A 13598-nucleotide genomic window follows, 5' to 3' on the forward strand; every position below is an offset into this window, starting at 1 on the left:
TTTTGGGCCCTAGAGTAAAAATAAAATATCATTCTAAGAAAATTTTGACTACAGTTGTCTACTTTGAGTCCTGGAAGCTTTTTTCTCTTCAATAAAATACAAATTTATTTTAAGGAATTTGGAAGTTAAAGAAAAGCATAAGCAGCAGAAATCAAATCACTCATAATCCTACCCAGTGATAAAACTTTATGCTTAATCTTCTAGTCTTTCCTGATTTCCTTCCAGTCTTTTCTATGCATTTTTAAAAATACTGTACAATCTTAACCCCGTATGCACTTAGATATCCTGTTTTCTTATCGTAAATATGTCTCTCAGCTCTTAAACATTTTTTGAATGTCATAGAAACACAAATAGCTACAACTGTGTAAATGTACCAGGATTTACCTAATCATTCCATTAATATTACACATTTAATTTTTTATGCTTCTTTCCCAACTGCAGAGTCATTAAAGTACCATGATGAAAAAGATCAGTGTCAGAGCCAGCATTTCTGGAAGCAGATCCCAAACCACTCCCCTCACCAACTGTGCAACCAGCAGCAAGAACTCACTCACCTGCTCTTAGACTTGTGTAGAAAATGGGGGAAACACCAGAACCTACTCTTAGAGTTGTTGGGAAGATTAAACAGGAAGGCCAGTGCCATACCACACAAGTGTCCGTCAGAGGACACACTTAAATAGCATCTGTGAAAACCAAGCCAGTGTGCCCTCGCATCTTCAAAGTCAACAGTGTGCATGAGATTCCCAGTGCTAAAAGCTCTGCCCACTTTTCACATTTCTTTCTTAGACTGTGCGTTTTCAGGTCCTTGTTTGGTTAATGTGTTGCATAGGAGACTGTAGGGGCTTTTGCAGATAAACTGCGGTCTCTCAGCATAGAGCTACAAAGAACTTTCTCTTACCTTTTCTGCTGAAATTGCAATAAAAAACAAAGTGAAAGAATCTTCTATTGGCAGAAATTTCACTTTATGCTCCTTGTGGTTATGGGTAGATGCAAGATACTCAATTATCTTAAATGAATGTGACATTTTTATTTTTATTCAAGTCAGGAGCAGTTAATTAGCATTTCTAAAACCACCTAAACTGAAGTAACTGAGGGACTCTGAGGCAGCAGAAATAACAAGATTAGGGAGAGAGGAGCACGAGAGGCATTTGTCTATGATTGACCTACTCAGGCCCTGGTTCAAATCTGGTTCTGCCCCTTTTAGCCTCTATTACCCCATCTGTGAAATGGGGCTGTAAATAGCACCCAATACATAGATGTTGCAATGAGTGAATTAAAATAATGCTTATAAATTACATAGCCCAGTTCTTGGCAACAGATGACACAGATGTGGCTTCTGGGGCTCTATTCCTTTGGGCCCGTATTAGGATTGGCCTCTACTTTGAGAGTAGAAGGGGCAGATGTCATTTCCAGAAGAAATACTCAGAGCCAAGAAATAAATATAACTTATCACATCCTAATTTACTGCCTCTGCCATCATTGAGCCATATGTGGAACTGAGCCCACAGCAGCCTGGGTCTCAGAAAGCTGCCTCCAACCCCACACTGGCCAGTGCTGTAAGCAGCTGAGATTTGGGAGCTTTTGTTACAGCAGCTTAACCTAGACTTAAATTGAGTGATATAATAATTATTAGGTACAATGGACATTCGGTGAGTGAAGCCATTACAATTACTGATACCTCAAGCTACTGTCTTCAGGCATGCTCTTGGCTAAATACAGAAAAACTGGGTTTGATTTGGGAAAAGAAGACAAACGGGTATCAATTTCCAGGTGTAATTTTCAAGAAATAAGGAATATAAATGCAACAAAATATTCACGTCAAAGACACTTTCAGCACAGCAAGGAATAGTGGTAATAACTGTCCTGTATTGAGTGATTATTATAACCAGGGGTTATTCCAAGGATATTATATTTATTCTCTTACTCAACCTCGACAATAATCCCATACAGTAGGTGCCATTCTAGCACAGTAGGATAATTTCTGTTCTCTTCATTATTCCTCTCCCCATTGCAGAAAGGGCTTAAAATAAAAAATTACTTTTGTTAGGCCAGGCACAGTGGCTCACGCCCATAATCCCAGCACTTTGGGAGGCCAAGGCGGGTGGATCGCCTGAGGTCAGGAGTTTGAGACCAGCCTGACCAACATGGTGAAACCTTGTTGCTACTAAAAATACAAAAATTAGCTGGGCATGGTGGTGCACACTGTAATCCCAGCTACTCGGGAGGCTGAGGCAGGAGAACAGCTGGAACCCAGGAGGTGGAGGTTGCAGTGAGCTGAAATCCTGCCATTGCACTCCGGCCTAGGCAACAAGAGTGAGACTTCATCTCAAAAAATAATAATAATAATAATTTTGTCATCAGAATATTAGCAAAAGTTTGCTGTCCTCAAGGTGCTCCCCTCTGAAGGAGCTGACCAATTATTCTGGAGGATGATGAGAATCTATAGCCACTCTCCTGTGATGGAGACAATGAATGACCTTCTCATACCTAAACATATCGGAGGGTACGGCAGAGCAGAGAGAACTGAGGATTCAAAAGACAGTCACATGCAGTGGAAGTGGTGAGAAAGAAGACCGCTGGAGATTCGACAGGGGTACAGGTTCCCTGTCTCCAGTCACATCCAGGGGACTAATACTGGCCCATGAAAACTGAACATAAGTGACGTTTGTGAATTCCAGGCCCATCTAAGAGCCAGTATACCCCTTCTATATTCTCTCTTTACCTTTAGCACTGACTGAAAACCACATACTGAGATATTGGGGTGGAGGGGAAAATGGATAGACTAGATTCCAGAATCATGCACAGAGCAGGAGAGCTGTTCATGGGAGTCCTCCTGACTCACATCACATTCACATGAGCTTAAAGTAAGCTTTTTCTGTGTTAAGCCCCTGAAAGTCTAGGGCTCATATGTTATCACAGCAGAGCCTAGCCTATCCTTATATAACATGGAAGACGGAAGACTGGGAAAAGAACAAAGTAAACCCAGGGAAATCAGGAGGAAAAACATCTGAAACAAAGCAGAGTTTAGTAGAAAACATACAAGCTGATCAAAAGCTAATGAGAAAGAAATCTAAATGAGAACAGCCCAAACCTAAATGCTGACTGGGGTAGGGAGAGACTTCCTCTGCGGCAAAACTTTTCATAGGGAAAAAGAAAAGTGTAAATTAGTAATCACAATGGAAACACAATTATATACTCAAAAAGAGACTAATTAATTTTAAAATCATAATATAATGAATGCTTTGCTATCAAATATATGTTATTCAAAGTGACTCAAGAAAAGATAGACTGTAATCCCAGCACTTTGGGAGGCCGAGGCGGGTGGATCACGAGGTCAAGAGATCTAGACCATCCTGGTCAACATGGTGAAACCCCGTCTCTACTAAAAATACAAAAAAATTAGCTCGGCATGGTGGCACATGCCTGTAATTGCAGCTACTCGGGAGGCTGAGGCAGGAGAATTGCCTGAACCCAGGAGGCGGAGGTTGCGGTGAGCCGAGATCGCGCCATTGCACTCCAGCCTGGGTAACAAGAACGAGACTCCGTCTCAAAAAAAAAAAAAAAAAGAAAAGAAAAGATAGACAACATGAATAGTCCAATAACCATTCAAGAAATCTGGGAAACTGTCAAAGAACTACATCTAGAAAACATCCTTGGAAAGTTGTTTCTATCTTCAAAGAATGAGTACTTCTCTATCTTATCATTCCATAGGAACAAAAAGAACGTCAGACAACTCATTTTACACAATTAACAAAACATGACAGACACGGGGGAAAAAAATTCAAATGCTTTCATTTATGAATGGTGAATGCCAACATCCTAAATAAAATAATAAATTAAATCAAGAAGTATAGAAAAAAAATGAACACACCCTAGTCAAGATTAATTGCAGGAAAGCAAGGAGAGTTCAATATTTGAAAATCTATCAAGGTTCAACACCCAAAACACAAGACCCTCCTGGGTGCTGACTCTATCATTGATGTATCAATGATGCCTGGAACATAGGAGCGCCCAATAGATATATATGCAATAAATTATTGAGTGATATTAAAATGAAAGAAAAAAACACATTGTGATTGTCTGCAAAGGCCATGATAAATCAAATTTAACTTTGATGTCAATGAAAATCTCCAAGCAAAATAATAAAACTATGCAATATGTAGCATAATTAAAAAACAAAATCTTACACCAATCATCATGCATTTTAATTGAGGTTAATAAAACATGAATGCCCACATATTGCCACAATATTTTAACACTGTTCTACATGTCCTAGACAATGCAAATTAGATGAGAAAATAAGTATAAACACTGGAGAGGAAAATACAAAATTATTATTTGTAAAAGATACAACTGTCTACCTGGAAAATCCCCCAGACTCAATTTAAAAAAAAAAAAGCATTTAAAAGTAATGAGATAGTTCATGAAGGTGGCTGTTAAGATAATTACATAAAAATCAACAACTTTTCTACATTCCACCAACAAAGAGTAGAGTAAGAAAAAACACATAATTTAACAAAAGATTCAAATCACTGAAGCTTCAGTAACAACACCGACAAATTATCTACAAGTAAAAGCAAAATTGTATAGGAGCAAAATGGACAAAAACTACTTTACAGGATTATAAACAGACTTAAATAAACATAACCTATTCCCAGATGAGAAGAATTCTCATGATACTCAATATTGTAAAAATGTCCATTTTTCTCCATCTTAATATAACTTTTAAAAAGTAATACTGACAGACAATAAATAAATGAGCACTGTCAAGAAAACTGATCAACTTTCTTTCATAATGGAGCACTTTGGAGGTTAACTGTGGGTAAGACTCAGCAAGATCCTTAGGCAAAGGCTGTTGAGCTCTAAAGACCAAGGAATGGGCCTGGTTGAAGCTGAGCTGAGGGGTCCAACCTGACTCCACTCCCACCCAATGGATGGGGTCTCATGATAAGGATTAAGCCACCTTTTCCTTATCTGGATAGCTGAACCTATCTTAAATTTCTGCCAGAACCAACAGACAAGAAAACAAACTAGAAATCCTAAAGAAAAAAAGATAAAATTACATGAAATTTTTTAGTACATAATGATGATGATACTTCTATTTCAATATGATGAGTATGAATTACACTATTCAATTTAATAGCAGGGTAATCAATTTTTTTAAAAAAACCTAAGTATTATACCTAAGCCATGTCATACATCAAAATCAGTGACTGACATATTAGAGATCTGAAGGTAAAATGAAATTATTATAAATAGTAATAATTATGCATATTTATATAATCTGTGTCTGGGCAAAGTATTCCCAAACATAACATTGAAGAACAAACCACAAATCAATGGACTTAAGATCACAAAATGTTAAATTTATATATGGCCAAAAAAAAAAGGACATACCACAGAAATTTTTAAAACCTGTAGGGAGATGTGTGTGGCATACACGCTTAACATATTAAAAATTACCTTAACATAAATAAGAAAACAATTGTGAACATAACTTTAGAAAAATGGGGCAAAGACATATGCAGGCAATTTGGAAAAGGCAACTAATGTCAAGAGAACTTTAAAAATGTTCAACTTCACTAGAAATTAAAAGGGGGGTGCCAGGTGCGGTGTCACACACCATGATCCCTGCACTTAGGGAGGCTGAGGCTGGAGGATCGCTTGAACACAGGAGTCCAAGGATGCGGTGAAAGTAGTGCGTGAGTGTGTGTGTGTGTATAATATGCAGTCACAGCCTTAAAAATTCATATATTCTTTGACATAGCAATTACACTTTTAAGACTTCATCCTAAGAAACTAAATTCATGAGAAGTATTCACTAAGTGAGTAGCAAAAGAAAATGAGTTAACTATAGTGGAATATTGTATAGCCTTGAAAAATTATGCTGGGGATAAACAGTTATTGACATGGGATCATATTCAAGATATAATATGAAGAAAAAAACAGGTTACAAAACAGTATACAGAGTATAGTCTCTATTATTTTTAAAGAATGTATATATATACCTATCAAAAACTGAAAGACTATATCCAAAATATTAACTATGGCCTCTGGGTAATGAGATTATAGGTGATTTTGTTTTCCTTTTTGCCCATCCATAAGTTTATGATTTTTCTACCATAAACAAATATTACTTATATAACCAAAATGAAGGTTAAAAAAAGTAAATTGAATTCTGTGGGAAAATAAACATTTATTCTAAAAATAAGCTCTAAAGTTGGAAAATGAAAGCAAAACATCTGCTTCCTGGACAGAAAGAAGAGTTTGAAATTGCTAGACAGCCACAAGCTTCCCGAAGGCGGTGGAGTTCCAGGTGCCAGCTCAATTGGATGCCCCGCACCAAAGGGAAGAGCCCTGACTCTCTGACTCCCTCCTCAACCTCCTGTCTGATCCACAACTACATCCATACAGAGCTGAAGCATAATTTTATTATTTGCTGTCTTTATCAAATAGCATTTGAAATAATCTGCTCTTATTAATAAAAGGGATACTTACTAATCCCCTCTAAAAGGAATGAGACCATAAATTACCAGTATATTCATATGGCTACTGATTCACTTTCTCCAGAGGAAAAACAAATGGTCCTTATTGCCCATCATTAAAAAAAATCACTGATAAATTTCTTTGATGGAGACAAAATGGGAAGGAAAATGATTAATTGCTATTTAAGAGAATGGCTTCCTCACAATGACTTGCAGGTCTGGGATAACAGAATTCTACAGGAAATCCAGGCAGCTTCAGACTGACTGCTGAGGACAGCTCAGCAGAAGGTGAAACCCAGCAGACCCACAAAGTAAGGATCTTAGAAGATAAGAGCAAAGAATATTCTCCCCAGATTTGCTAGCCCAGAAATCAGTGGGTCTGGTATCTCTCACAGATATACAGCACAACAGGCAGTAAGAGCTGGGCTTCCATAAAACTCTAATGAAGAACTTTGCTCTGAGACCCATTCGACGTGCACAGCACTCCTTGGGGGACAGGTTTGGGTCTGCCCAGCCCTGCTGGGCTAACAGGAAGCCCACGGCAAAGCCTGTGTTGGTCTGACAGGTCTAATTCACAGTAAAGGAAATAGAAGGGAAGGAACAAAGAAAGCAGTCCAATGCCAAATTTGGAATTGGTTCTGATTTTTCCCTAACGTCCTATTGATTGGGTCATGGCTCTTAGAAGGGCTACTACAGGGCAGGGCAGTGTCTCCGAGACGACTTCAAGGAAAAGATCCTCACTGACTTTGGCAGCTTTGGTCCAAATAAAAATGTCTGCAGCACCAGTGCGCCTAGAGGCTGCTGCGGCCTCAGCACCCAGCTCTCAAGCTCCCCACCCCTGGTTCATGCCTGGGCCTCTGCAGCTGAGTTCCAAGAGCTGCACAGCAGCAATGATACTTGCAAAGCTGTGTACCAGAAACCAAGCCGGCTTTGCAGTATATGCAAAGCAGTCGAGGAATAGAAAACAGGGCTCCAGAGACAAAACTTCGTCTTCACCCCCAACTCATAGCCTCTAAATCCATACAATTAAATCCGAACCAACAGCTTTCTCCTTCCCACACCCCTACAGCTCCTCACCTACTCTCAGACACTTTATTTATTTATTTGTTTGTTTGTTTGAGACATAGTCTCACTGTCACCCAGGCTGAAGTGCAGTGGTGCCATCTCGGCTCACCGCAACCTCCACCTCCCAGGTTCAAGAAATTCTCCTGCCTCAGCCTCCGGAGTAGCTGCAATTATAGGTGTGCACCACCATGCCTGGCTAATTTTTTTTGTATTTTTAGTAGAGATGGGGTTTCACCATGTTGGCCAGGCTCGTCTCGAACTCCCGACCTCAGGTGATCCACCCATCTCGGCCTCCCAAAGTGCTGGGATTACAGGTGTGAGCCACCATACCTGCCCTCTGAGATACTTTAAACATCACCCATTTTAAACAAGAGCACAAACCACACTTGGACCATCACTGGGCAGTAGCTGTTGAAATCATTTCTAAGAATCCTTTTCTACTTAGGAGGCCAACATTATTTTTGAAAGACTGAATGGGAGTTGGAGAAAAGTGACAATGAACCATCTCAACCATTTGTTGAGCACTTCAGTGGACCAGGCCCCCTCCAACCTCATGACAGCCCTCTGAGGCTGGGGCCACTATGAACCCATTGTGCAGACTGGAAAAAAAAAAGTCCTTTTCACCAAATCAAGGTGTCATTACTTCTTCCATTTTCTTTCTCTTTTTGGGTTCTCTTGGGTGCCAAATCTTAGCTCAGGGCTTTGCTCCACCCAATACAAACCAAATGTCACTTCCAAGAAAAACACTCTGTGCCTCTCAGTATACTTCTCACTCCAGCAACTACTAGACTCTCTTGAAGGTAAAAAGAAAAATGATGCCATCAATCAGGCATGAACTAAATTCTCCCTTAAATCTTGCTCTATCCTTCCAATGCCCAGCAGGGCAGCTGTTCCTCTCTCCTCTGAACACCATCATGACATTAAAGAAGCATGCTAACAGGAGCTTTCCCCATTTTTTAACTACTTCATAAGACTCCTCTATCTACAGCACATGGATCTTTTGTTCACTTACTCATTCCATTGCCAAAGAAATGCAGAGGACCTACTACTACACAGCGCAGCATTAGGGCAGTTGTCCCTGCCCCCAAAGAGTTTCAAGTCAGTAGGGAAAGTAAATGACAAAAGATAAAAATTATAATACAAGTGAATCATTATAACCATAGCATGCTTTTAGAATGCAGGTTCCAAGCGAACAGCAACTTTCTTTGCCCTGTATTGCATACTCCCTGAACCAGAGCAGTATCTGGCACACAGCAGCATCTAATAAACATACACATGCCACAGGGCATATAATTCAATAACAGTCATAACATTTGCCCAGAGATACTTGTAGCTAGTTATTTCTTAAGCATTTCCTAGTGCTGAGCACTGCTAGGTACTTTTCAGAGGTTATCTCATGTTATCAGCACTGCAGATACCACATTACCACAGTGCAATCCTGATTACTCCCATTTTGCAAAGAAGAAAATTAATGTGCAGAGAATTAAACTCAGGATTCCATAGTCAGCAACAAACTAAACCTGCCCCAGTGGAAAGCCTGTGGTCCTAACCATGAGGGACACAGTGACCAGAGAGTGCTTCCCAAAGGACAGACTGAAGCAAAGGAACAGAAAGAAGAAATTTCAAAGCAGAAAGAACATGTGCAGACTGGGGAAGCAGACCAAGGAGGAGCTGCGACTTTCCTCAGTTAAATACAATGGGTTTTAGCAAATCTTTCATAGTTGCTGACGCCCTCAATATGCCTTGGATGTAAGCACTTCAAGAGAAAGTACTAGTAACCCAACGGAGTATGTTTAAGTAGGGCAACTCCTACATTGTTAAAATGACTTAAAGTTTTATATTCACTCCAGAACCTGCAACTTAGGGAAGGTGAGCCATGAGGAAGAGCAACTCTCAGGTCCATCTCTTAGTCCTCCCTCAGAAAGAGGAAAACTTCAGAAAACCACAAAGATAAAAATCAAGCGCTTTATAACTGCACACCTGAAGTCCAAATTCCAATCCTATGTGCTTCTACTGATTTAAGAAATTAACAAGCAACCACGGACTCTTTTACTCCAATACTCATAGGATCATGACTCAAAACATTCTCAATAATAGAGGAGATGCTGCTCCTCTGGCCAACCCTCACGGGCCCTGGGGTAAACTGTTTTAATCTCAGCAATAAACATCGATTGAGAGTCAGTAGACTAAACGGCAGTGTGCTATCTACACAGGCATACGACAGCAATCAATATATTCTACTGGAAGCAGACAGACAAGATAATAAAAAATAAAAGCATTTCAATCAGTGATGAGTGCTGTCCAGAAATGGAACAATGATGAGCTGGAGGTAAATAGGGGAGGAAGGGCCTCTTGAAGTCCTTGGAACCAAGACTGAAATGATGAGAAAAAGCTACTTGGAAGGAGGACATCCTCAGCCAGGCAAAAAAAAAAAAAAAAAAAAAAAAAAAAACAGAGAGAAAACAGCAAAAACAAAACCCTCAAAATGGAAATGAGCTCAGTGCTTTGGGGGCAAGAAAGGCCACGTGGCTAGAGCTCCATGAATGTGGAGAGAGTAGAAGAGATGAGAATGGGGAGAAAAAGAGTTAAGAAAAAAGGCCAACCAAGGATGGTCCTGTAGGACCCTGGCAAGATGTGAGAGGCTAAGTGCAATCAGGTATCACTGGAAGCTTTTCAGCAGCAAGGTACCATGAACTGGTTTTTGCTTTAAAAGGTTTGCTCTGGATTTCATCAAAAGAGATATAGGCTGGCCCTCACCTGGTCCAGTGCACCACACAATGGCTACCAACGGAGAAAGAGGCAGAATTCATCCATATGCCAACATCTACCAGAGTCCCAACAAAGAAAAGGAAAGGACCTCTTGGTGACCAGCTGCTTGGACTTCCAAGGACGTGCTCTCAATACATAAGACCACTTTTTCTGAAATCCAACCTCCTCTCACCATTTTTCATTCCCTCCATGAATGAGGCTGAAAAATAAGATATGATGCCATGGCACAAAAATCTCCCCCATTTAAAAATAAGTCCTAAAAAAAGAAGAATTGTGTTTCAGGAAAGCCAGGGAGGAGGCATAAAAAAGTTCTGAACATTTGGATTCTAGCGCTGCACAGAAACCCCAAGACCAAGAGAAACCGGCAACCCAAGTCTAGTGTGAGGGGCCTCCTGGTCACTTGGCTGGTCTGAGGTGACGCCCAATGCCCGCCTGCAGGGTGATGAAGAAGCCAAGACATGAAAGACGCGTCGGCTTGACTGCCAGGCTAAACAACCAATACCAGGAAACACTATCTCGGCATCCAACACATCAAAAGGCAGTCCACGTGAGGCTATATCTGTGGCAATACCATGCCAGAAATCTGGGCTAATCTGACTCTGCTATTCATAAATTCCCCCTCATGTTAAAGCACATGTGTTTGGGAAGGAAAAATGAATCCAAGTCAATTTTAGACATTGTTACTTGGAAACCATCTGGAGTCCCTGGAAGCATAAGAAGGCACCGCATCCCTGCCCTCAAATGCCCACTGTAACTAGGGCAGTATGCTTAGATGGGAGTTTAGATGTCCTCTATTCCCCAGGGATGTCCCCACCCCCATCCTACCAGGTGTCAGTGCAGGCTCCACTTCCCACCCAAGAAAGGTATTCGGTTTCTTGGTAAACCTAGTGGAGAGCCCTAGATGTGTGGGGCTTGCATTTGAACTGCACCCAAGGCCGGATTCTTTGCTTTCTGATTGCTTTAGAGCTGCACACCTGAATTCCTTTGCCACCACAGCAACGGAAATCCCTCCCCAGGAGCAAGGGTTCCAGGAAAAATCCCCTCTACCTAACGATCCTGTGTTCAAAGAATGTCTAGTCTTGAGAGAGAACCACCAGGATTTTTATGTAACCTTAATAGATGTTGGCACCCCGCAGAGCCGCTCCTGGAGTCCAGATGTAGCCCATTTTCACCGTGATGGCAGCAGGCGGGGTCCTGCGGTTTCCCCAGACCTTACTCTTCAGACTGTGGGGCCTCTGTCCCCTTCCCCTACCTGGCTGCGATTCTCGGCTTATCTCATCTTCCTAAGGACTTGGGCCTCCTTTTTGCAGCCTCCCTCCCTCCACTGAAATCAGTCTTTAACACCAAGCAGGCAGCAACGCCATTCCACCAGTATCTTCCTTCCTCTCCCACCACTCATCCTTTCCCCCCGCCAAACGCCTCAGGAAACCCGGCCGGGAAAGTGATCCAGAACCTCATACAGTCATACTCGCAGAAAACGAACGCGGCGGGAGGGGCAGGCCGACCAGGCCCAGCACTTTCCCTGGACCCGGGAGCAGCCCTGAACTCGGCGCAGGGGAGGGGAGGGAAGAGATCTCCGGAGACCGACTGCGGTTCGGCTGCCTCCAGCACAATCAGAGCAAACACCTGTTTCCAGGAGGATACCCGGCCAGAGGGAGCAGGGAGTCCGAGGAAAGGCAGGGAGGACGAAGCGAAGGGGCAGCCGGGGACGCAGGTAAAGGATGCGTCACACTTGGCGCTTGGCAACCGGAGCCCAGAGCAGAAGGCGGCGGGAGACAAGGGCTCCGGGGTCTGGGAAGTTCAGGGAGGAGGGGGTCGCGCCCGCCAGCGGCGCCTGCGGGGAGCTGGCTCAGGGAAGGGACTGCGGGGAGGGAAGGAAGGAGGACAGGAGGCCGGGCGGGCTCCATCACCTGCGCGCCCCGGCGGATGCAGCCTCGCGGGCGCGCACCGGCCCCGGTGCCCGCGGGTGACCTACCTGCCCACCGTCTGGTTGGCCAGCTGGCGCATGCGATTGAACTGCTTCTTCATCGTGGCCCGGCTGCCGCGCTAGCCCGGGAGCTGGGGAAGGACGGAGCAGCCCGGAGCCCGCCGCAGGGTTACATGGCTCCTGCGCGGAGCCTCCCGGGCGACGGCGGCGGCACTGCGGGGCCTCCGGGAGCCGTCTGGCCCGCGAGCAGCTCCCTCCCGAGGGCACCGCCGCCTACTCCTCCTCCCGCCGCGCCGCCTCCTGCCGCATCCCCCTCGCGCGCGCCGCGCAATGCCCGGGGCAGAGCAATGCCCGGGGCCGCCCTCGGCGCCGGCCCGCTCCGCCCGGGCTGCCTGCCCCCAGTCCCAGTCCAGCGCGGGGACCCGGGAGTCTCCGCAGGCTGGCTGGCCGGCTGGCCAGGCGGTCCCCGTGCGCCTGTGCGGAGAGCGCCGTGCATGCCGGGACTTGTAGTTTCGCGCCCCGTACCCACCTTTTCCTCTGTCCAAAGTTTGCAAGGACAGTGGAGAGCGGAGGTGGGAGAAGACTGCGTCGCCAGCAGCTCTGCACTTTAGCATTCGAGTAAGGGAAACGTTTTCCTGTTTTAAAAATGGCAAAGTGGGACCAAGAATACAACAGCAAATAAAGAAAGTGAGCATCTGTCTCTCATTGTATTTTTAGTGAATGTGAGGCATCAGTGTTCTGAATTCACAGAAGGGAGATTTATGCTAGCACATACATGGCTGATAAAACTGTATAAGGTCACCTGATTAATGGTGAGGTTCAGGGTTCAGCTTGAAACACAGGAACTGACAGCAGATTTTGGACCAGGCACAGCTTGCCTCCCAGAAGTCTGATTCTTTATTTTTACCAAACCCAATAGGTAACCAGAGCCAATTCAGATAGATAGTGACATTGTGTTTACTGGCCCAACCTGTCTGAAACAGCTTTTTAAAATGGCTTAGATGCCAGTCTCATATCTCGTTCCATTTCCCTTTCACCACCAGGAAACCAAGGGGCATCAGCTGTAGCACCCCGCCCACTCCACCCTCCCATCCCAGTGTCCTGGACCACAGCATCCCATTGGCATCAGCTGGCTCCTTGAAAGGGGTTGTGGCTTCTTCAGTCTCTATCCTTAGAACAAGATAGGTGATTGAATCAATATCAAGGTTTTATCATTATATATCAAGTAAGAGCAGTATTATTGGATGCTAGGCACTTTAGATTAAACAAGATAGGAGTTCCTGTGTCAGAATTCCACATACCTGTTACATAACCTTGGGAAAATTGCTTTACCTCTCCAAGCCTCTCTCTCC

At 43.5% G+C, this 13598-nt stretch overlaps 1 protein-coding gene across 3 annotated transcripts in view; it reads right to left on the reverse strand.

The window, feature by feature from the left end:
* Positions 1-12378, reverse strand: part of ARHGAP44 (Rho GTPase activating protein 44) — a 203132-nt gene extending 190754 nt beyond the window's left edge. For 2 of the 3 annotated variants that reach the window (XM_064378286.1, XM_064378287.1), the window contains exon 1: positions 12295-12363. In XM_064378286.1, coding sequence (XP_064234356.1) covers positions 12295-12347 — 53 coding nt within the window. In that variant the 5' untranslated portion in view covers positions 12348-12363. Of the gene's footprint in view, positions 1-12294 lie in introns of all 3 variants that reach the window. The other variant, XM_064378288.1, reaches the window with a different exon arrangement.
* Between the last annotated feature and the right edge of the window lie 1220 nt (positions 12379-13598).

This window comes from Aotus nancymaae, unplaced genomic scaffold (genome assembly GCF_030222135.1).
Source record: "Aotus nancymaae isolate 86718 unplaced genomic scaffold, 86718_ANA_hifiasm-v0.15.2.pri h1tg000018l, whole genome shotgun sequence".
In the NCBI taxonomy this organism is placed as follows: domain Eukaryota; kingdom Metazoa; phylum Chordata; class Mammalia; order Primates; family Aotidae; genus Aotus; species Aotus nancymaae.